Source organism: Sceloporus undulatus, chromosome 1 (genome assembly GCF_019175285.1).
Source record: "Sceloporus undulatus isolate JIND9_A2432 ecotype Alabama chromosome 1, SceUnd_v1.1, whole genome shotgun sequence".
NCBI classification, from domain to species: Eukaryota; Metazoa; Chordata; class Lepidosauria; order Squamata; family Phrynosomatidae; genus Sceloporus; species Sceloporus undulatus.
The window spans coordinates 134,394,514-134,419,469 of record NC_056522.1 but is presented as its reverse complement, the minus strand read 5'-3'; the positions used below and the strand labels follow the sequence as shown (position 1 = coordinate 134,419,469).

Sequence of the window (24,956 nt, the reverse complement as noted above, 5' to 3'; positions counted from 1 at the left end):
CAAACATTCATAGCTTTCTTTTAGATCTTCAAGCTGCTCTCTGGGAACATCTGTGTGCTGAAGTTTTAGAAACTCTTCTGCCAACTTCATATCTTTGCGCAAAATAACAGCAAACCCAGCAAGTCCTGATTCAAAAGACTACAACAAACAAAGATAAGGTACAAATTAGACTTTACAAAACAAGCACAAACCTATGGCCACCAGAGCCATTCGTGATGGATGACATTTCTTGGTCTATGAAAGTGAATGTGGCGTACTGCACAAAATGTTGGACTAAAACAGGAGGTTCTGTGTTGAAAACCCACTTCAGTAAAAGGAAATTCACAATCACTCAGCAAGTCACTATCACATGCATTAAGTATTTAGTATTGCAGATGTTTGCAGATTAACTGTTTTAAAGGGAAAGGCTTTTTATAGAGTACTACACTGCTTTTTCACTTTAAAAATTGTTTTAATTTTTCTAATGGGTGTTTTAAGTTGTTTTTAATTTTATAGATAGTTTAATTGAATTTTGATAATAATCTGTTGCATGTTTTTCTCCATAGTGTATCTGTTCAATGTTATAAACTACAACAGTTCCAGATAATAAATTAAGGTAAGAAGGAGGAGGAAGAGAGGAATTATTATTTAGTATACTTCCAAAATTGTATATTTGCTATGCTATTATTTGAGGAGCTGGAGCTTCAATTTTCTATTGAGCTGTGCTGAGTATTATTTGTTCAAAAAATTGAATATTAACATATAAATACTGTATCACTTTACCAATATGTCCTCAGTTTATATATAAAGCCAATATGCTTACCTCCAACTGCTCAAGCTGCACTTTTAGAGCTTCTAAATCACTACTGATAGGCTGCAAATCATCCAAGAGAAATTTCATATCTTGAACTACTGTCAAATGTCTTCTCAGATTTTCCATGTAGCACAAACAAGGCTGCACACCATTACACAGCTAAAATATTATTGAACAATGACATTTTAGTATGCTTACAAGTAAGCAACAGGGACGCAGCATGTGTTTTCACTTCTATTCACTTGCGAAAAAAGCAAACACACCCTCAATACTTTAAAATATACCTGGAGGCTCAATTTACTTATTTTCCCTTGTAATTTAAACATTTTGCCAACCAGGGGACATGTGTCATCTTGTGATAGGTGGTTTTTTGCATATTGTAATGTACATGCCAGTAGATTTTGCTAACAAGTGCAACCACCAACATAAACCAATTACATGCCTTTGATTTAGATAAACAATAAGAGTTTCAACTCACCATGCCTGTTGTGTCAGATCCTGGTAGAGATTCCTTCATTCCCACTGCATCATCAGAGGAGCGTTTTGGTGGATGGTATGGTTGCTCAGCCTGATGGTCTCCTTTCAAATCAAGAATCTTAGCAAGTGCAGGAGTATACCCTGCAGCTGTTTCTGATTTCAGTTCTGACAAATGTCCAGTTCCATCTGAGATGGGGAAAGTATGGTCAAATTGAGAGGCTCTTTTCTCTGGCTCTTTTCCACTCTGAACCATTTCATCCACAGTCCCATGTGTACCCTCAGCTCTTTGACTGCCATGATCTTGTTTCAGTATATCAAGCAGGAGATCAGGACTTCTATTATCAATCCAAATATGTGGGGTAAAAATATGTTCATTTGTATTTACACACAATGGAGTGGTAACTGAAACTGTTCTACTATCATTTGTATATTTGATATCACATTGATTAGAATCCTCAGCCCTACAATGGGCATAATTAACCATTTTCAGTAAATTTTGCATTAATGCTTTTGTACCAATATAACTCAAAGGTTCATCTTCACATTTGTAATAAACACAGCTATCTTTCGTATTGCTTTTAAATATATCTGTTAAGCTTTCAGGTAATGTAGTGGGCTCTGCAGAAAAATATGAATCCTGTTCCTTCATTGGCAAAAAATGAGGAAGCACCAAATCTTTCTGTGAGAGTTGTATGTTTTCCTTGATGCTCTTCATAAAGCAAGCAGACTTGAGGTCTACAATGTCATCTTCCTTAGGTGTTCTCATATTGCTGTGGCCAGCCACTGTTTCATCTGTTTTCTGCTTAGTGCAGTAGGAACTACCATCCACAGTGCCTAATGTATTATAAGACAAATCTATTGCCTTCAAATGATTGTTAGAACATATTTCAGCTTTGTTCCTTACTTCTGCAAGATTCTTTTGTGACATTTTCTTAAAGTCACATTTGGAGTTTTGGATTTTATCATAATGCACATCAGAATCATTAATGCCCTCTCTTTCTTTACTAGCTTTAATTATCTTAGGTTCTGGCAGAACTAACACTGGAGATGGAAGCAGTTGGGAGTTCAGTTCTCCTGGATGATTCTTTCCCTTGTTATTTCTGTAGCTAATGAGATCTAGATCTTCTCCATTCTCTTTACTGTCTCCTTCAGTAAGGTGAAATGGTTCATTCTCTCTCAGTGCTAATATATCTGTGGCTTTGATATTTTTTGCACATTGTTTTAAGTAAGTAGAAAGTTCAAAATCCTCCACATGGTCCACTGATTCATCTGTAACAAAGCCATTCGACTGCACAACTGGTTTTGTTTTATTTGACATTTGAGTAAGATTTGTTCTCTCGTCACATGAAAAAGTCTCAGCAAGTCTTTCACTTGATTTCTCAATATTATCTTCCTTTAGAACGCATATTCCATTTTTAGTTTGTTCTAAAGTTCCCATTTCTAATTGTGGTTTACTGGTGATTGCTTGTACTAATTGCCCATCATTAGCTTGCTGTCTTTTCACACTATTCGAACATGGCACTAATATGTGATCATGGATTTTAGCTTTACTGTGGTCAGTATACAAATTATTTTGAGGAGGTATGTCTGGCACAGCCTGCTTATCCTCCATTCTTCTTATATCCTTTAATGTTACGCTACTACTTATGCTTAATGGTGATGTTTGACTGTTATGTAATGGAAACGTGCTTTCCAAGAAAGATTCAGGATCCTGTTCAACATCCTGCAGTATTTCATCTTTAGTTTTACATGGTAAGCTATAAATACTTTCCTTAGCAATATCAACTTTATTTTGGTTTTTGGAACCACTGTAGTTTTCAAAGCAGGGGAAGCCATTTTTTGACTCCACATGCAAATTATTTTCATGATAAATATTCTTGCTATCTCTTATTTCTGAAACTTGTTCTCTGTTGTCTCCAAAATGCTGTTCTTCGATGTTTTTAGCATGGCACTGTGAATGATGTATTTCCAACACCTCCTCATCCTCATAATCTGTAGTATCAGAAGTATCATAATCAAAATCAACATAATCATAGCTTTCAAAATCATCCTCATTTTCACTATTTTCACCCTCACTATCATTAGAATTTCCATCATAATCACCACTCTCACTATCCATACATATGCTTTCATATTCACTCTCATCAGAGTCCCTTTCTAATTTCTTTCTGGTTTCCCCACGCTTGACTACTTGACTGTCAGCTTCTTGCAACTTTTCCAGGGAGCTATCATTCCCTTTACTTTCTTCACTCTCTTTTATTTGCTCTTTCTTTTCTACACCTCCAGTATCTTTTACTTTATCTTCCAGCGTACTATCCAGTAACCATGCACTGAATGCTTCCACATTTATAATTTCAAATGTGTCAGTATCACTTGATTCACTAAAGCACAGAATCCTCTCTTCATTCTTATTTGGGTAAATCTGAGGATATTTTGTACTTTTCTGTGCTGGCTTTTCTCCTGCTCCTCGTATTACTACTTCATTGCTGCCAGGCTCCAGAGTAACATCTTCCTTAACAGCAGAGGAGTCACTCTTATCAATTTTGGCCAAGTTACAGGCATTTCCATAGTTGTGATGGGGTTTTATAGCATCACAGGTTTCACTGACATCTTTATGCAGAGCTGTATGACAGCGCCCTTTGCTGTCTTTATAGCTACTATCACTTGCTGGCTGTGAAGTACTATATTCTCTTTCATGCACTGGCACTGCTGGCATACTGTTACTTCCTTCCAGAACTGAATTGTCACATGCCGATCCTGGTCTATAGTCACCCACAAGGGGCTCTTTATTTTTCATTCTAGAACTAACTTCCAGAGGTGGGCTGGGCTGGTGATCAGAATTTATTTTAATGGGTGATCTATCAAGTTTTTCAGTACTGACTGCAGCTTTTGGCTCTGCATTTCTATCGATGGCATCTTCCAGTGGAAGCTCAGTATAAGTCAGTCTATGAATTGGCTCTGTGGATTCATCTTCACTATAATGTTCCAATGGTGGAATCCCATCAAAATTTCTATGAGATGTACTATGTAAACTAGCTGGATCTATGGCCTGCTCTCTGTCACTGGTAGTAATATGGTTTTCCATAGATGCTCCATTCTCCATTTCAGTCTGCTGTTCCTTTAATCCATTAATCAAACTGATGTTCTCTTCAAGAGGTGGTTCAATATCAGGAGAATTATTTTCTAGCACTGATGTGCTATGGCTAGTTTGAGCTAGACTATCTTCTTCCAATGATGATGCATCTTGCATAGTGCCATTTTCTTCCAACAGACAACCAGTAAATGTATTAGCAGGGTCTTTCAGTGGTAGGTTGACATATTCTGTAAGATATTGTGGTGGTCTATCATTAATGTAAGGAGAGTCTTTTATTGGGCATGCACCATGTAGTACAGAATCATCTTCTGTTAACTTGCCCTTTGTATTAATAGTGGCCTGTAAAGGAAACCCATTGTTCTCCTTATTATAGTTATGTAGCAGTGGAGTGTTCTTAATTTCTGACTGCAATAAACCATCCCCACTACAAGCCCCTAAATTCTTGTGAGTACTTTTATTAATAGGATTATTATCATATTCCATACTGGTGTATAAACTTTCATGAAGAACATCTTTTGCTTCGTTCTCCATTAATACAGTTTCTTCTTCAATATGAAAACTATGATACTTGCCTCTCTGTGTATTGTTGACCATAAGATGTGAAACATCAGAGATGTCTTGTGCTTTTCCTTCATTATTAATAACTGAAGAATCACTAGCATCTAAATGGTTACTTAAGATGAGTGACATGTTGCTTTCTTTCTCTTTGACTTTTCTGCCCTCTACAATGCAAATGTTATGTCCATTTATTCTTGAAGGAATGCATTCTTGTAAATAATTTGAAAGACACCCCCTTGCTTCTCCACTTCCAGCATTTGCGACCTTGGCTAAATTTTCACATACTTTCATTGGTATTTCTTCAGAAGATTCTTGCAAACTTTCATATTTCTCCTTTGCATTGCTTTCCTTTTCAAATTTATCTTCTTTTTTGCAAATGAATGTATTTGTAGCACATTCTGACTGCTCTGAAACACCAGCCACAATAGGAAAACTATTTTTCTCTGAAAGCTTATTGTTCTGATCATCTTTGTTACCATCATTAGAAATATTTTGGACACCCATATCTTGGCTTAAAACACTGCCAGTGATAGAACTAAGTATATTTTTAGTGTGTTGCTCGAGATCTGGTACTTTTGTGTTTACACAGAAGTCACAAGATTGTCCTTCTACTTCATCTGTATTATATTCAGGACTATTGCCATGCACTAACCATTTGACAGTTTTATCTAAGTCACCACAGTGCAACAGAAGCCTCTGGCCTGATTTTGCATCCATATAGCTATTTACCATTAAGTAAGACATGAATAGCTTTTGAGTTTGTTGAAAATAGTGTTGCACTGGCTCACTGGTGGTACTACCATCTACATCCTTGTGTTGGATACATGGATGGAGTTCACAAGATGAGAGCCATCTTGCAGCTTTCCTCAAAGGGAATGGTATTTCATCCGTATTTGGCATTTCATCAGGCAGGGTAACACTATACAAAATTGATGATGTGTTACTATCTATGATTCCTTGCTGGGCAGCATTCTCCAAGCTGATCACTTCACAAGTTTCTGGAATATAAAGAGCTGCTATTTTTTGCCTCCCATTTAGAATTTTGCAGGCCACTTCATTAGTGATCAAGCTTTGATGCAAAGATGTAGATACAGGAAAAATTTCACCACTATGTGGCCAGAGGAGACCAACAAAACCTCTCTGTGCCTCGAGCACCAACAGAGCACTACTAGAAGATATCAAATTGCACTGTACAGCTTCATCTACAGTCAAACGCTTTGATGAGTTTGGACATAGGATCCCACCTGTTTGAACTTGGTGAGTCAAAATAGTACGAGCAGCATCCATATCAATCAGCCCTTCTCTCATTGCCTCTTCAACAGTCATTCGGTGTCCTGTATGAGGATGAATGATACCCCCAGAAAACAGTTGAGCACCTAACAACCTGAACATGGTTTCTCTCTCTATGAGTCCTTCATGAGCTGCTCTCAAAATAGTTATCTTCCTTCCACATTTTAGCATTATCCTCCCTCTTTCTTGTGGAATCACAGGTAAAAGCCTCAAGCCTGTTTCTTTATGTATGAGTGTTCTGTCAAGCAACTCCTCAAGGGAGAGCTTTTCAGCAGTGTTGGGGTCAATGAGATTTCTGCACATGTCATGGCATTGTAGGAGCTTGGTATACAATCCAGCAGAAATTAATTTCTTTTGAAAAGCTTGGTGCAAAGTCAGATGTTCTCCTGTGTCTGATATCTTTAGATGTCCTCTGGAAAGCTGGATTTCAAGAATTTTAATAGCCAGAGATTCTGAAATTAGACCCTTTTCCAAAGCAGCTTCGACCGGGTGTGCTGTCTGCAGTTCTGAAATGACTGTCTTAGCATTCTGCAAATCTTGCAGTTGTAATATAGCTTGTTCATCAACAAGTCCATGGGCTTTTGCTTCTTCAAGGTTAAAGCTCCTTCTCAAAGCTGGTGAAATTAAACCTGATAAAATAAGCTGGCTCTGAAGTAATTGAATTCCAGTGTCATAGTCAAGAAATCCTTTATAAACTGCCTGCATGACTGAAAAGATCTCTCCGGTGGTCTGATCAATGATGCCAGCTATAACTCTGTCCACCTAAGAGTACAAAAATATGATTTTTCAGTATTTTATATAGTGTAAAGATTAAATCTTTGAAATTTAATATTTATCCACAAAAAGCATAAAATCACTTACTTACCAGGGTTGGATCAAGACTGTGAATGTTAGCAGTTCAATGCAGAAATGATCTATGTCAGTGATTCAACAGCACACGGTGTGATAAAAGATTGGAACACGACATGCATCAGTGAACCAAAAGCCTATGCTCTGCATACATCAATATGGTTAGTGGTAGACAACAGAACAGATGATCATATAGTGAGCAAAGAGGACATGTACCTGGAAGGCAAACTGTCATGCTGATCCTGTGCTTTGTGAGAGGTTAGGATATTCAGAAAATAGTGTGTGGTACAAAAACATACATGCTATTCATGTTTACAGCATACAGCACTTGTAGACAGACATCCAAACAACAAGACTTAAGTATTGTAGCCACTTGAATGGATGACACCTGGTTTGCACTGAAAATCATCAACTGGGAACAACTTTAAAAATTTTGTGCAAAATATTCCCTCTCTATATATTTATTGGCACTTTAAAATACATTTAAGAGGCAAACAGTGGTATTATTATATAATAATAAACAGTGGTATTGTATTACAGTTAGCAAAGAGTTTAGGTTCCAATTTTATTTTGGTTCAAAAACTGATGAATGTTTGAAATATACCTTGTATAGTTCTATGGAATTGTCATTTGTTATCATGTTTTTAAAGAGCAGAAATTTTAATGAGAGTCAAAGTATGGTAATTAAAAAGAAGGGTTAAGTGATATATGATTCTTCAGTCTTAGTTCATGCAAGCCACAAAGTATAAAAGCCTGTTCATAAGTAACACTCTGTATTTTCACTTATACACATCCAATAATGTTCCTAATTAGACAATTAGATTGAAAGCTGACAGTCAGTAAGTTCTCATTTTGATTCTATAATGCACACAACTCAATGCAGTTTTGTTTTTTTAGTGCTAATATACTGTTTCACAACCATGCAATAAATCAAACTTAGAACATATTCTATAGCCAGCAACATAACTCAGACTACAGGATACCTTTTCATCCATTCTTTCATCATCTACATTTTGTTCCTCTTGCAACTGTTTCAAATCTTCATTGGATAACAGTTTATAACCTTCTTGCAGGGACTTCACATGGTTTTCCATTTCACTTTTCTCCTCCTCTGTCATTCTGGGGGGGGGGGGGGAGACAGCAGATATGCATGAAAGAGCTAGTTGTTTCCAAACATGATTGCTTTTCAGTGTAAAAGATATAGGTAAGTAGTATACAAAAAGATAAACCAAGATTCTTGAGAATCTTGGGTTAACGTGAATGAGCAGTTATTAATATTTATGTTTTATTTAGCAGATTAACAGCATGATCCAGTAGCCTCTTACACATGTTAAGAGTTACACAAGACGTGAATGTTGCTCAGTTCATTTATCAGAGGAAAGTTCCACATTGGCAGTATGCAGCTCCTAGGGACAGGTGAGAGGACTATATGCCCCCTACCCCAAATCCACATGCTTATACAGTACTTCCTGCACTAAAACAGAAGTGGTGGCGAGGGAAGCTCCGGTTATCTTTGAAACAAGGCACGTACATATTGATTCCAAGATGATTAGTGTTTCAGGAGTCTTATGAGAGTGCTAATCAACCGGTAATGAATGAATATAGACAATATGCAAAGGGTCTGAGATACCCACATTGAAAAGGGGGGAGAGGCGGAGAAGATCAGCCACCAGAATATTTCCCCCCAATTATGACTACATGTTTCAAATAATTCAGTTGTGTAGTAAACACTGTTTTGAGCTAAACACCAGTACTTAAAACTGATGAGAGGTTGTGGAAACAATTTTTGGAAGAGCATCTTGAAATGCAAAACATCATCAGAAAGTATACAAAAGACTTTCATAAACTGTCAATTGGGGAGAAAAAATGAAAATCCTAATTCGCTCATGAAAGAATGAAATAAGCAAAGATTTGTACTGCTAATCCAATGTGATGTTAGATTCAGTGGAATCACCAAAGAATTCATTTCAGTTCAATAGAATATCATAAATCCAGTAGACAACTTGAAGGTCCCTCTACAGGGAAAGTCTCTACTTGCTTTTTATGGACAAATAAAGCCTGTCTCAGGCAACCTTCCACTGGGAGTGTATTCCAGATGGTAGGTGCTACAACCAAGAAGGCTTTAGCTCCAATTCCTATTAAGCTAACAGCATAGAAGGCTAAGTTGAATGCTCTTTATTAATTAAATTAATGGCAAAAAGGGGGGGGGCGCTTAAACATGTCAGTCAAGGCACTCTAATTCCACATTGTTAATTCAAACATCTAGGTGTGATTCAACAATAAACAAGCGTACAATTAAAGCTTCTGGAGATCTTAGATCTTATATCTGGGGCCTGTACACTTGAAAGCTCAATGTTATTACCAACCAGAAATTGTACCTCTAACTTTAAAACAGGTTAACATGTACAATAACCACAATGAACATACTTATCGCCATGTTTTGCTAAAAATGACTGTGCTGTTTGTAAAGCTTCTGATATCTGTTCTTTTTTCACTGACAGCTCATCAGCAGATACCTGGAAGGAAAGAAAAATATTTAGGTTTGCACAGTTCCAATCAAGCAATATATATAAGAAAGAGATATAAAATACAGTTTACATTAAAGCAAAACTATAAAGGTTTATCATAAATGAGTGTGAGCATCAAAAAGATATGCTTCCCAGTAGAGTTCAAAAGATGGCTCTATACAAAGTATATCCTACTTAACTCTTGTATGTCTACAATATGACATGTAGTATGATTAATTCTACAGGTATGCTAACACAAATGCAGGCTAGTGTTATTTATTTTATATACTTATATCTTGTCCTTCTCCCAACACGGGATCCATGAAGGCTTTCAACAAGTTAAACAAATTAAAATGAAGTGTAGTTAAAATGAGTTAAAGTTTCACATCAAAACAATTAAATAAACCATTCTATTAAAAGTTACAAGTCTAAAACCATTTGTAAAAACATTCATTAGCTGATCTGTTTGCATAATTTAGTCTTATTCTCATTAACTGTCCTGCTCTTTGTTTTAGACTATTTGCACATTAGTCTATCATTCTAAACTTAGAACAACTTGGGCACATATCATTACTTTTTAAAAAGAGCTTTTTAAAAATGCTATACTCTACAATTGAAGATATCTGTGCATTACTAGCATTTTAAACACTAGATAGTCCAAAGGAATGCATCATCTTGTGGATTTGTTTTCTGGGACAAGCAAAACTAACTTATACTGATATTTTATTGTCTTATTGCAAGCCAGGAATTTCCAACTACAGTATATCAAACCTAAGTTTCTCTAGAATAAAACAAAATATATTTTATAATCTCACTAGAGGTGGCAATGGGAGATTAAAATAATGAGGGTCAGTGTCACCTAGGTATGGATTCAAGCAGTTCAGAGGTAAAAATATGAACAAATACTTCTTTGTCTGCCTTCAAATCTCCAGGGCTATGTATAGAGGATTATGAGGAGAAGCAGAGGGCCCTGTATAAGTGGCTGCAATTTTGCCGGCACCACTACAACCTCACGGCCTGCTTCCAAAGCAGGCTGCCGCCATAGTCCAAAGCCAACGTCACCGGGAGTGGATTATTTCTGCTCCTTTTTGATCTGGTCCAAAGGATCGAATCGTGGTGACAGAATGGCTTCTGGATGCTTTGGAAGTGTGTGTCTTCTGAAAGCCATGCCCCCAAAGCGGCCAGAAGCCGCTTCTTTGGCCCATGTATTACAGGCCGCTATCTTCTCCTTCTATAAGCCTGCCTGAGATCTTCAGAAGAAGCTTTTCTCTCTGTCCTGCCATCATCAGAGGTGCATTTGGTGAGGATGAGGGAGAGGGCTTTCTCAGTGGTTTCTCCCAACTGATGAAATTCCCTCCTAGGAGGCTTAGTTGTCTACTTTCTGTTGGCTGGCAGGCAAAGAGCTTTTTATTCAGGTAGATCTTGGGCTTTTAAGCTACTATGGCAGAATAATTCTTCTAATGGGGTGTGTTATGCTGTTATCTTTTTACTATGCTTTAATGTGTTTTAAATAATTGGAATTTAATGTTTTTAACAGAACTATTCAGTTTTTAAAAAACCTTTGTATAAAATAGGTTTTTGATGTACTTTGTTTTTAATTTGACATGAGTTGCATTCAGTCCTATGGCAGGCGAAAGGCAGGATAAAAATAGAATAAAATTAGAAATCTATGGCCTGGTACAGACTGCCAAAATAAAGCTGCTTTGGGTCTCTTTGGAGGTATGCTATTTAAATGATGCATGCATCCTAAGAATCCGGAAGCTGCACCAAAAGCTGCACTCCAGTGCTTAGGAATGGAGTGTGGCTTTGGCGTGACTTCCAGACTCTTAGGATCCATGCATCATTTAAATAGCATACCTCCAAAGAGACCCGAAGCAGCTTTATTTTGGCAGTCTGTAATAGGCCTATGTGACTTTCCCTTTATTTTTATTGTAATCCTAGTCTGAATACACAGGACGCTTCCATAGTGTTCAAAATGAAGAAGCCCCTTGGCATGAGGAGGAGAGTCTGCTAGGTCTGTTTTCCTGATTTATGTACATGTATTACATGTACATGTATTACCTACCCTCCTCCTAATCCATGTATTACTTACCCTACCCTAACTCTAATTACATGTACTACTAACGCTAACCCTAACCAGTTGCTGTCAATATAAGTGACTGGTTCCCAATACTTAAAGGTAGCCTGCTTCCCTCATCCTACGGAACTCACAAAAGTGAAACAGATTACAGAATTGTTTTAGTCTAGTCCACTTCATTCCAAAGAGAAACAGTGAAAGAGCTACCTGAATTCATATTATAGAGATACATATACTAATGATGCTATGTACTATTTAAAGCACACATACACAGTTTCAAAAGTGCTCTGGGCACTTGAACATTAATGTTTTTGTCACTGCAGACTCCATCCAACAGATGCCTACATGTATGCACAGCCATCATAGAACGGAAGGCTACCTTACTAGATGATTCCCCCCCCAGCATCTAATAGTATTCATATCTACTGAAAACTATTCGTGTGCAATATGTGGCCCCCCCAGTTCTTGATAATGGCAATTTCCATCATCCCTATCCAGCACAGTCAATGATGAAGAATGATAAGAGTTACAGATCAACAACATACAAAGAGCCCACCCTTCCTTACCTAAAGATATATTATGATAAGGGACACTTTTTTTTAACTACAAAGGACGATAGTTTTACAGTATTCCTTTAAGTATCTGAGAAGCTATCATTTTGAATAATCTCATTGAAGTGATTCACCAATTAAAATAGCTTCAGGGAACTGCTGATTAATATTGGCGTTACAAATGAGCTACTCTAGTAGAAAGTGATTCACTGAAGCTTTTCATATTTTTGTTTGAATGCCCCCAATGCTGCATCGTGTGCTCTTTTTTAAAATAGTCTGTACAAATGTGTACACACGTGTGTAAATGTTCTGCTGGTATATAGGAGCCTTAAATTGAGATAATTCTTAAATGTGCTACAAATAAATTCAAGACTTGCCCTACACAGCAAGGATTAAATTGTGCAACTCTCCAGATCATGTTATACTGGAGCTTTCATCATCCTCAGACATCATAGCCAATGTTGTGGAGTGCTGGGAGCTGCATTCCAATACCATCTGGAGAGCTTCACTCCTAATTTACCAGCACTATGATGCAGACTGAATTTACTGGCACTCTAAAGAAACAACAAAAAGACTATTAGCCTCTAATGCGGAATCTCAAAGTGATGGCTGTGGCTATAATGAAGCCTGTGCTGAGGAATTTAGATATATGGGTGCAACAAGTTCACTTGTGCAGTCATAATACAACTTTGAAGGCAAGAATCCTCCAACGGAGACATGAATAAGTTCTCCTCCTCCTCCTGTACAACTTTATTTGCTCTCAGACTTCATGTGGTGAGAATGCTGCATCATTAATTAGAAAGGGCCAGTGTCTCTCTCTCCTTCCCAGTTCCTCTTCCCTAGAGTGCTCATATCACTATTATAGACACTGCAGGTCTGTACCATCTACAGCTGGAACGCTAGATTTTATAATCCTTAAGAGAACTGATTTGTATGTGGTATTGCAGACACATGTAGTAATTTGGATTTCTCAGGGGGGAAAACGGGTATTAGACCTATCTGCATACTAGTGTCACCTACATTCAGGGTGGGAACTGTGTTGCCTTCCAGCTGTTGTTGGATTGCAACTCCCACCTGTCTTCACTTTTAGCTATGCTGGCTAGGGCTGCATCTCAACTGCAGAATTAATGTAGTTTGACACTGCTTTAACTGCCATAGTGCAATGCTATGGAATTCTGGGATTTGTAATTTTGCCTTCTCTGTTAAGAGACCTCTGGTGCCTCAACAAACTACAAATCCCAAGAATCCATAGGATGGAATCATGGAAATCAAACTGCATTAGTTCTTCAGTGTGGTGCTAGCCTAGGTCTGCTTGGAGCTGCACCTGGGTGGGCCACACAGTTCCTACTCCAGTCTAAACTACATTTTATTTTGTTGGAAAAGTGCTGACTATACATTTTTAAGGGCTTGATTTAGAAGTTATGGTCTTTTACCATGTTTCTACATCAGTGTTACCAATTTCCAGGGAATTCCCCGGAATCCGGGGAATTTAATTAATTTCTTTCCGGGGATTCTGATTGAATATTTTGGTAAATATTGGGGAATTCTGAGGATTTTGGTAAAACATTCTGGGGAATATCTTCAAGGTTTGTTGGCAACATTGATCTACATACTGTTGAGGAGTGAGCGTGAATATTTTTACTTTGCTTGGAAAAGTTATTTTGCTTTTATTTTTGGTAGACCTCCCATAAGGTGTCAACTATCTGGAATCTGGAATCCAGATATAATTTTCCCAAGTTCTGTTTGTTCCCTTGAATATTCATATATAGCAGAGGTGGGCAAAATGTGTCCCGCAGGGCACAATCCTGAAGGCCAAATCCTGTTTTTGTGACGCTGCACCCTTTCAGAAGAGAGCCAATGGGGCACAGTGGTTTGAGTGTTAGCCTATGCCTCTGGAGACCAGGGTCTACATCCCAGCTTGGCCATGAAACCCACTGTGTAACCTTGGTGAAGTCACACACTCTCAGCCTCAAGAGAGATGGCAATGGCAACTCCCCTCAGAAGAAACTGGGCAAGAAAATCCCATTATAGGTTCGCCTTAGGATCGCTGTAAGTTGGAAATTACTTGAAGACACACACCACCACCCTTCCAGAGCCCCTGGGTTACTCTTTTTCTAACCAAAAAAAGTGCAAATTGTCTCCTGGAAGGCTCAAAGAGCAACAAGTGACCATTTAAACAGGTTACAGAGTCTGTTGTCACTGTTACCCAATTAAAAAGTCCTGTTTTACAAAACTAGGGTGCGTTACACACCGCCATTTCAGACATCCTCAGGATGTCCCAATGTGAAAAAAGGTCATCTCTTCTAGACGCCCCTACTCCTATTACGGACAGAGTCCGTAACAAATGGTGGCGGCCGTTCCACACGGCCGCCGCCATTTTGACGTAGCGGACGCTCTGTGTCCACACGTCGCGGCCCAGAAGTGACGCCGCAAGTGCGGCTTTGGCACTTGTGGCGTCTCTTCCGGGTTGCCGTAAGGAGTGCGAAAATCGCGCTCCTTCTTTGCAGCGCGGAGGAGTCGCATGGTTTGGCTGCTGCGACTCCTCCGCGCTGCAACCGGCAGCAGCCCGAGATCGCCCCTTTTGGGCGGTCTGTAACGGGCCTAGGAGTCCATTTTTTTCTAGTCTATGTGGCCCTCAGTGGGTTGTTGAGGCAGAAAATGGCTCATTTCACCTAGGATCAAATCTGAACTCACTTGTAAAGCCAGTGGATGCTCACTGGGTAGTCATTCTAAATTACTTCATAGGCCTTTTTGTGAAGACAAAGGGAATGAGAAAACCTTTGAATTTTTAGGTATTCTAAGGGAACTTGTGGGAGAGTGGGATAACAATGGCTTTAAATCAGTCAATCTGGCTGGATACACTGACATTTTTGTCTTTTAGTGAAAAGCACTTCAGTTCACCTCACTCAAGTGGAGGTATCTGATTTTTGCCTACCATATCTTAACCTCTGAAGTCCTCTTCCATATTCCATTGTGGAGAACACTTGGAGTTTCTCACATACACAGGTTGAGAAAGAAGAAGGGAAAGCATTGTCTAAATTTGCTTTTTATTTTTAAACCTGGATGTCAATATCCGAAAAGTGTCTGAGAAATTTAAAAATACTGCACTTTTAAACTATTAGACTATTTTTTCTGGGTATGACACAGAACATATACAGCATGGTCCTTGATGTTTTTTCTTTATAAGTGCTACTGTCACATTTGCCTCTAGCAGACATAAAAAAACAAGACCAAACAACACAGGCTCATGCAATTGGTGCTATCTAATCTCAAGCAATATTTTAATACCTGCTTCTTAGGAAAATCTGCTTTTTCAGGCCTTTCTCCACCACCTTCGCTGAGACTCTTGGTGACGTTTGATACCCATTTCAGTAAATCCCCAGCTTTTTCAACATGTTCCTTCTTTTCCTCTTCCACTGACTTCTGGTGAACAATGAGCATTGTAAAAATATGTGTTTTAAACTGCTGTGACATTAGCTTTTGGCCACATAAGAAATAAAAACCTCAAGTAATACACAAATAATACAAATCTCAAGAACTTTACTACCAAAGATGACAGATTTAGAGAAACTTTATTTTGTTTTGTTTAAATGTCAGTTGTTATCATGTTATTCTGATGCAGGATATTTTTAATAGCTAATAATTTTTTTAAAGCATTAAGAAAACTGACTCATTTGAAACATCTGCAAAAAAGTCAAAATGGTTGTTATGATACATATTGGCACACAAGGATATATACAACTGAACAAATTCATGTTAAAAATCTCTCATCTACCACTGCATAATTACAATCTGAAGAAGTGTTTAATGTCGAACCGTAGACTTTGCATTAGATGTACACCCAAATCAAGATAATGTGATGTAAAAAAGCTTATAACTGCACTGTTAAAAGAATGTTAAATATTTGTAACAGACTCTAAACTAGGAACCTAGAAACTAGCATCCTTTTCAAATATATTTGTTTATGGAGATTTGTGTGCGTTTTGTTATCATATAAATCTGAGCACAAATGTAAGCACTCACCACTGATTTCAATGGGAATATTATCACACTTGCCACACTACTTTAAGTCAATTAGTGTTTCGAGGATTGTACTTCATGTTATGTTGAAATGAATGCAGTAAGCCATACTGTGTGACTTCTGATGATTTTCCAGAAAGAACAACCAACTCCCCCTCCTTGCAGCCCACCCTCAAAAACAAAAATAATCTCTCCACTATAAGATATCCCTATCATAATGCTTCCAAATTTATCTTTTTATACACAGAAAATTGCTGATATCTCTTCTATGAAGGAGAAGTACAATCCAGATGTAGCTTGTACATATAAGTACCAATTATTTCAGTACGACACAGACTAATTATTGTATTAAATCTTCCACTGAAATCAATGAAAGAGAAATGTGCTTAACTTTGAAAAAATGTGCATCATGGTTACAGTAATGGGGCAACACTAACTCACAGAGTACTGTACACAAAATCAGCATGCTCTGCTCGGCCCTGAAATCAGTCTCAATATTTTTTAGGAGTCCTACTGTACAACCCAATAAAATTCTAGGGAATAAATTAACTAAAATGGATTGTTTAAATTATTACAAAACAACATATCCTGCCTGCTTCTAGGAATGTTGATATAGGATGGCAGCCTCAAATTGTTAAATGATCACTGTGTAGAAAAATACAGGCTAGAAATCCCCGAGGAAATTAGCTCAGCTGCTTCTAGTAGTCGTAGCCCTGTGTGGCAGTCAAAAACAGCTTGTTCAAGAGTCTCTTTATATGTCATTTTCCTTTTTGTTTTAGGACATGTAATACTTTTTAGGTAGAATTTGTCATCTTTCATCTTTGTAGCAGTAACAGCATCAATGACACCATTTTTAATAGCCTCTTCCATTGTCAATCTAGAATGAGATTTAGGATCTATCAACCCACCAGTCAGATGCTGATATTCTAAGCAGCGAGTGCCCATTTCTTTGTCTAGGACATTTATGTTAATAGCTTCAGTGACTGACATAATACTCTTTGATATGGGATGGATAATCCCAGTAAAGGCTAGTTCACACTGCTTGATGTGCTTAGCAGATGCCTCATCAATTAGCTCTCTTTGCAAGGCCTCTGCCACACTGTATCTCTTGCCAGTAAAGGGATCAGTTATACCTCCAGTACTGGCTTGTGCTTCAAGGAATCTCAATGTTGTAGTTCTATCCACCAGGTTTCTGCGAGAAGCTTTAAAAACAGGTATTCTTTCATTTGTCTCAGACAGCCATATACCAGCAATGGGACTGTTCAGATCTCTACGTGGTTTGGAATTGCTCAACAAAATGTCACCAAACTCATTGACTGTAATATTCCCTTCTTTGTATTTACTGACCAGTGTTCTGTCCACTTTACCATCAGCTAATGCCTCATCAATATTAAACTGCATTCCAGTTTTCAGATCTGTCAGCACAAGGTAAGAGTTACCATCAGAATCAAAGCAAGTGGATTCTTTCCACTGAAATTCTTGTCCTGATAGATCAAGGTAGGTACTTTTGTCTATCAAGCCCTTTTTATAGGCCTCATATGAAGTCATTTCAGATCCTATTTTAATGTCAATGACAGATATTTTATGAATTTTTTCTGCAGATGGAGTGGTAATTTTTCTCTCCCCAACAGGAAGTAGAAAGCATTTGCTATCTAGATCAAGCAAACACAACTTCAGCAAATCACTGTAATACATGGCCTGCTTGTTATTAGGATTCTGAAAAGTTTTTGTATTACTGGATGATTCGTGTAAAAATTTCAGAATGGTATTATTCAGCAAGCCCAATTGTACTGCGACCTCAGGAGGAATACGGACACTCCTCACAGGGTCAATAATTCCTCCACTTGCAATCTGAACTTCAAGAATATTTTTCCCTTTATGTCTCTCCAATATTCTGGATTCAATTGCCTGATACACAGAGAGTTTTCTCCCAGAGAAGGGATAGCCCAAAACAGCCTTTTCTGCTTCAAGAAGCCTGTTTTTGTATTCATGATCTACAAGTCCCTTGATGACTGAATCATCAACAGAATAATTTTGACCAGTTGTGGGATCAATGATAAAACCAGTAGCAGCCTGAGCTTCCAACAGTGCTAGCAATGAAGATTTTTCAAGTACTCTTTGCTTAGCTGCAAAAGCAAATGACATCTTGTCTTTGCTAGTTTCAATGTACAATCCCGCTATGGCAGTAGGTTTTGTTAAAAACATCTCAAGATTTTTTTGAACCTCTGTCACGGATTTCTTTCCTGTATGGAGCTGTTCAGCAGTGCTCATGTCTAGAAGTTTGACTTCAATCAGCTGCTTGGCAGTTACATCATGTCGGAGACCTTGAAATTTTATATTATCATACTCAGAAGGAATTATATCAACCTCCTTGGCTTGCTTTTCCTCTAAGATAGAACCCATCTTTGAAATATCTTCACTCCTAAACCCTTCCGATGATCTGTATCCCTGAAGGAGTCTTCCTTCATTACCCAGGTTCTTGCCATTCTCTTGATTTAATGAAGTCACTTCAACATGTACACCATACTGCTTGTTGTTCACTTTCTGCAAATAGGAATTTTTTGACATTATGAAGGATATTACATTTAAATAGGATTTTTTGACATTATGAAGGATATTACTGATCTAGCCCACAGCAGAGAAAAGCTGTAGAATCTGAACAATAAACACCATAAATCAGCCAACTTTATTAACATTGACAATATGGAAAGCATTTGAAGAGGAAAATGGAATAGAAAGGCAGGATGTTTTAAAAGAATGTCAATCTTCTCAATTGAGCAATGTGTCTACAATGTTCATATTATTTCTAATAAAGATCACAAACATTCAATCCAATGAGACTGTAGCCAAAACAGGGTCAATGAGAAACAAGAAAGGGAATCATTATGCTTAGAGAATTTCCAGTATTTACACACATCTGTCCAAAGAGGAAAAATCTCAAATGGCAGCATGAAGACTGAGCATGCTTAGTAGCTATTGATTAAAGAGAGACAGAGAGATTCCTCCTAGGGAAACACATATCCACTAACAGAAGCAATTCATATGTGTGTAATATGATCATGATGATAACCCTTAGACTTCTGTGGGCTATATATCATTGTTTTTTAGTTTCAAGGGCAATCCATGAAACGTATCAAGCTCACCTACTATAAAGTTAAATACATAGGCCAGTCTTCAATACTGGAGTCAAAACATTGCAGGTCATAGGGTTTCTATATATAGATTTTAAAAACCCTTGCAAGGGAAAACATTTTGACAAATATGAATACTGTTTTATCAGGTAGAAAAAAAGTAGAACAGAAAAGAATTAAAGAATATTAAGAGACAGAAAACAGGAGAAAGAAAACTCAGTATCAAGTTGGAGAATGTACCTCCAAAGGATGCAGATGTTTCCCTAATCCCATTTCATAACCGTCTTCATGTCTTGAACTGAGGAATTTGCTGTCTCTCAATTTATCCATTTCTGATATTCTTGTGAGAGGGTTATTCTTATCAATAGTTATCTCAAGCTGTGTACTTGTCTGGGAAACATACTCAGCATAGGATTGTTGAGTTATCCCATTTTCTATTGAGTGCGCCATTCCAGACATCTGGTATGGCTTCTCTCGTGGCAATGAGTCAGTGGCAACCATTTGCAATTTCTGTCCAACCAGCTGTTCAGTTTTACAACCTGGGCTGCTAATCTCAATTTGTCGTCTTCTTAATAACGGAGAAGTGGTTGTACACAAGTTAAGTTGCTCAAACTCTCTCGGGGAGGTGTCTCCCAAATAACTAAACCCATTTCCCTTCCACCCAAAGTCTAACTGTATGTTCTTTTTGTTGATCTCATTCTGAAACATACGTAACTGATTGCAGTGCTCCCTTTTTTGCAGGTCCATTTGGTGCTTTAAGTTCTCTACTGCACGTTTCTGAATGTGTAATTCTTCTTCAAGTTTACGGTACTTATGCAAATATTCCATTTCAGCATGCTTTCCTTGTTGTAGCTGCTCGCGGCATTTCTGAAGTTTGTCTTGCAGATCTTCAATTTGAATCTTATACATCCTGATATTTTCCTGAGCCATGTGCCTTTCTTGCTGCAGAGTAATACATTCCATCCTTATTCCTGATATGTCATTTTCGGCAATGTTGTGGGATTCCAAGAGTTTTTCAAATTTCTTCCTAAACTCTTCTGCAGAATGCTTAAACTTAATTGACTCTTCCTGAAGCAAAGCTACCTTTTTGCGTGCCATCTGCTCATCCAAAGTCTTCTGATGGAAATCATCTTGCAACTTCTTCATCTTGTTATTGAGTTCTAGAATATAGGCCTGCTGTTGTTGGATTTTCTGCTCACTCATATTCATTTCCATACTAAATGTATTCAGCTGGCTACTTAGGTTTCTCAACTCCATCTCAGCATTCATGTTATAAGCATTCTCTCTGTCACATTTCTGCTTAAACTCAGTGGCTAAATCCTTTGTTTTTATTAATTCATCTTCCAGGCTCTTGATTTTATCCAAATGCTCTTGTTCGACGATTATCTGTTTGTGCAGTTCTTCATTTGTGACACGTAGTTGCTCTTTGAAGCTCTCAGCCAAAGCTTTTAATTCATCATTTTTCCTGTCAATAATCTGTCTCTCAAGGATTATCTTCTCTGACTCAGTCCGCACTTCAGTCATCATTATTTTGGTCTCACTATTGGATCGACTAAGCTCTGCAACCTTTTGCTTTAATTTTTCTACCATGTGCTTACTATCAGCTAAATCATCTTTCAACCTTTGAATATTAAACTGGCTTTCTTTTTCTTCTCTTGTTTTTTGAAGCAATTGTTCTTGCATCTTTCTAATTTGTTCCTGCAGATTGCTTGCTTCCCCTCTAAGCGAAATTGTTCTCTGTTCAGCAACCACCTTTTCTTGCTGAAGAGAACTGATCTGAGCATTTAACTGTTGAATAGTAATCTCAGTTTGTGTATGTATTCTAGCCAGCTCTTCCAGCTCCCTCTTTAACTGGACCCTTTCTTTCTGAAGTGACTTCAGCTCTTCTTTATATTTTATATTTAACTTTTTAAGATCCATGGCCTCTTGCATTACCTCTTCAGCTTTGCCTGTGGTCTTCTGCAACTGCCTGTCAAGTTCTTTCAGTTGCTCCATGTATCCTTGCTCTACCAGTTCTTTTTGATCCAGTTCTATCTTAAGACACCTGAGAGAGTTATTAGCCTCATCTAATTTTTCTTTTAGTAAGCGAGACTTTTCTTCAGAGGATGCATTTTGCAGTTCAAGCTCATTCAGTTCATATTTTAAATCTTTAATTATTTTTTCAGACTTTTTGTTGGCAAATGTTAATTCATGCACCAACTGCTGATATTCATCTATAGTCTTTATTTCTTGCTTTTCTCTGAAAATGTCAGAGCCTGCTAACAGGGTTTCTCTTCCTATTAAAGTAATTTCCCTTCTAACTTCTTTTATTTCCTTTTCTCTGAATTTGCTCTTCCCTAGACTGCCTTGAAATTCAAGGTCTCGTTCCATTTCCTTAATTAGCATCATAAGTTTTGTCTCTTCTGTAGTTTTCTTCTTCAGCTCTTCCATTAATGCTTTCTTTTGCTGCTCCAAATCTTGAAGATTTGTGTCTTTCTTTCTTAAGTGGTCTTCAAAAGTCTTTCTAACCCTGTCACTTTCCTCTAATTGAATTCTGAAAGCCCTGAGGTTTTCTTCAACAATACTTCTTTGAGCCTCAGCTTTCAAAGTGAGCTGTTTCACACGTTCTAATTCCTGTTCTGCAGCTTCTTTCTCCTTAAAAATATCATCCAGTTCCATGCGGTATCGTTTTGCTTCTTGTTCAGCCTTGCTTTTCTGAAGAGTAATCTCTTCTATTTTCTTCTGCAGTTCCTTCATTTGTTTTTCTGCATCTTCTTTTGCTTTTGGAAGTTCTTCTTCCAGATGGAACTTCTGTCTCCTCAGTTCCCCTAACATCTCCTCAAGTTCTTTTATCCTTTCCATAAGTTTCCTGTTCTCATTCACTACTGCCTTTTGTTGTTGTTCCAGATCAGAATATTCAATGCGTACAAGTGCCTCCTTATTCTTCAGGTTCTGGTGGGGGGAAACAAGATACAAGAAACATTAAAAACTATTCTTTAAAAAAGGTAAATAGGAAATTACAAATAGACTGCAATTTTAATGCATCGGTGTGGATACTTACAAACTGCATCTATGGCACAGAAGCGGCACAGAGTGTGTACTTCCCACCACCGAAACCGTCACCTCCAGAAAGCCACCACTAGTTAGAGCAAAGTAAAAGCTGCACGAAGGGATTCACCGAATGTAGTCCTCCAAAAAAATCCCTTGGCTCACAGGACAATAGCTGTTTCATGTTTTGAAGATAATGCCCAGAAGCTTGCTTGCATGTGTCCTTGCTTCACATCATGCAAGAATACAGCACTTCAGAATTTTATGGTTAGTTATGAAAATGAGTGTTTTTGTACCTATGACAAATCAACTAATATGGATTTATGGTTGTTTTTATAAAACAAAAAGATTACCCATGTCCTTCAAGAATAATCATTATTCAAACTATTATAGTGAGATCTTACTTTGACTCTTTCCTGAACATAAAACAAAATTAAGGCTCATTTTCTTCTAAAATGAAAGAAAGTGGGTTGTTGTTGTTTTTAACCCTACATTCTATTGTACTATCATTATCTACCAGGAGATACTAATGCTTTTTGCCTGTCTTTTTCCTACTTAACTGAATGTAATTCATTCTGACAACACCACCCACCCTGCAGTTTAAGGTGATCTGATGGCTGACCAGACTTCACAAGAGGTTCATGATAACATATTGCAACCCAGTTGTGGAATGTTCCCTTCCTTGGAGTTGTAATTGACACCAATGCTGGTTTCTTTCCATCACCAGATCAAGATACAGTTTTATTAAACCCTTTTTGACATATTTAGCTCCACAGTTTTATCTGACACTTTCCTGAAATTCCACAATAAAGGGCAGGGTGTAAGAATTTTAATAAATTAATAAATGAATAAAATTTGCTATTGAGATGTTTGAAAAAAATATTAAAATTCCACAGCGGTGTTGTTGTTGTTTGTTTGTTTCAAAGTGAGAATTCTACTTGTATTTTAGTTATTCTGATGAGCACTACAAATAGTCACCCAGAGATCAAGAGAACAGTTATCATGGATGGGATCCAATCTTAGTCATACTGAAAGTACACCACGTGAAATCAATGCACTTTAATTTAGCCATGACTAATTCATAACCAAATCAGTTTAGCCAATCGGCTTCAAGTGCAATTAATTCTGGATCCGGCCCACAGATAGATGAATGAATAATTAAGCAAATCAAATGAATCACTTTCCCCTGGTAAAATATCTTTATCAATTTCAATAATGATTAGGAGTTATTTTGAAGATTGATTTGTATTATACTGCTTTGATTTGATTTGATTTTGAATGTAACTTCTATACCTCTTTCTTTCATTGTTTACTCTCTTCTTCTCGGCCTTTCTTTTCTATGTAACATCCTTGCTTCCAAGAGTAGTTCATCAGTTCCTGTGCCTACATATTTTATCCTCCTTACATTTTCTCCCAGTCCAAGCTGATTACCTTCTTCAAATAGCTTTCATCTACTTGTGTCATGACATTATAAATGGCATCAGAGAGACTGGTATCTCAAACATTTGAAAGTACATATCTTAGAGTATTTGAAATAGAACCTGCACTTTCAGAAACCCAAAGTCACTGTTACAACTTCCAAATTTTAAAAGCTGTTTGGAGATTTGCAACCAAATTAGAAACTGATGACATACATTGTTTCCCCATCCCTGTAATTTACTCACAAATTAAGCTATCATGCTAGTTTCCTAAACTTAATTTTTTAACCTGTGGGTATCTGAAAAAAACAATTTAAGGATTGCCTATTGCCAGGGAAAGAAGAATTTATCTGAAAAGTGTGACTGAATGCTTTGTGCAATTTTCACACTTCTCTGGTCTTTTAAGGTATCTTCAATGCCCAAAGGCACAATTCAGATGAATTAGCCCACCCACTCAAATGTCACGATATTGCTTGATCCTCAAGGTGACTCACTGAACTGCCAAATAAAAACAGCAGAGATTCTAACTCTATTAATGGAAAACAAGATTAGAAAGAAACATGATGAGGGAAATTAGAAGTGCTTGAAACAAATGAAAACTCACTATAAAAACAACTCCACATCCTTAAATCCCTTCCATAACTTTTAAGTATGGCAGTACAAGTGAGGTATGACTCAGATTTACTGGACATCTACTAGTTTTTCTCTCCCTTGGAGATTCTCATAAAGATTGAATATCCTGCAAGAGAATTTTAACAATATAGCTGTACAACTAATAAGGTAAACTGCAAATTAAACTACGGAAATTTCAAGCCATTTTTAAAAATATGTTCATATCATACATGACCCCTTTAGAATCATATGTGACCCCAACTATTTTCACAAAGGACATAAGAACGTACGTCATCTGTTTCCCCATACATGTGTATTTTCTAGCTTACTACTTTATTGTTTCTTTCACAACATTTTAACTTACCTCTTCCTCCTCCAACCTTTTCAGAGAGTCACCTGCAAACTTTATATACTGAGTCATCAGGGTTATCAAAGCTGTATAGCGGGTTCGTAAATCCATAAACTGCAATAAAAAATGAGGAATGGTACTAATCAGGCTGAAATACATAAATGCTGTGGTACCTTTTTTAAACTAAGAAAAAATAACATTGC

The 24,956-nt window shown here is 37.4% G+C and overlaps 2 protein-coding genes across 2 annotated transcripts in view; both read right to left on the bottom strand.

The window, feature by feature from the left end:
* DST (dystonin) overlaps positions 1-24,956 on the bottom strand; it is a 407,480-nt gene that overhangs the window by 147,510 nt on the left and 235,014 nt on the right. Inside the window, exons 30-33 of the mRNA XM_042457373.1 lie at positions 24,769-24,867; positions 15,485-15,619; positions 9,489-9,577; positions 8,045-8,180 (exon numbers count right to left, since the gene is read on the bottom strand). Coding sequence (XP_042313307.1) covers positions 8,045-8,180; positions 9,489-9,577; positions 15,485-15,619; positions 24,769-24,867 — 459 coding nt within the window. The remainder of the gene's footprint in view (positions 1-8,044; positions 8,181-9,488; positions 9,578-15,484; positions 15,620-24,768; positions 24,868-24,956) is intronic.
* Positions 15,750-24,756, bottom strand: LOC121932212 (plectin-like). The gene is made up of 3 exons (XM_042470699.1): positions 22,388-24,756; positions 19,588-22,278; positions 15,750-18,760 (listed from the first exon to the last, which is right to left on the bottom strand). Exons 1-3 carry the CDS (start codon positions 22,394-22,396, stop codon positions 16,859-16,861), a joined length of 4,602 nt encoding a protein of 1,533 aa, XP_042326633.1. The 5' UTR covers positions 22,397-24,756; the 3' UTR covers positions 15,750-16,858.

Bases quoted from the DNA above. Each gene is read 5' to 3' on its own strand.
- LOC121932212 (XM_042470699.1), bottom strand. The intron at 18,761-19,587 runs GTACATTCTCCA...TCCTATTTGCAG, and splicing joins AACATCTGCATCCTTTGGAG to AAAGTGAACAACAAGCAGTA.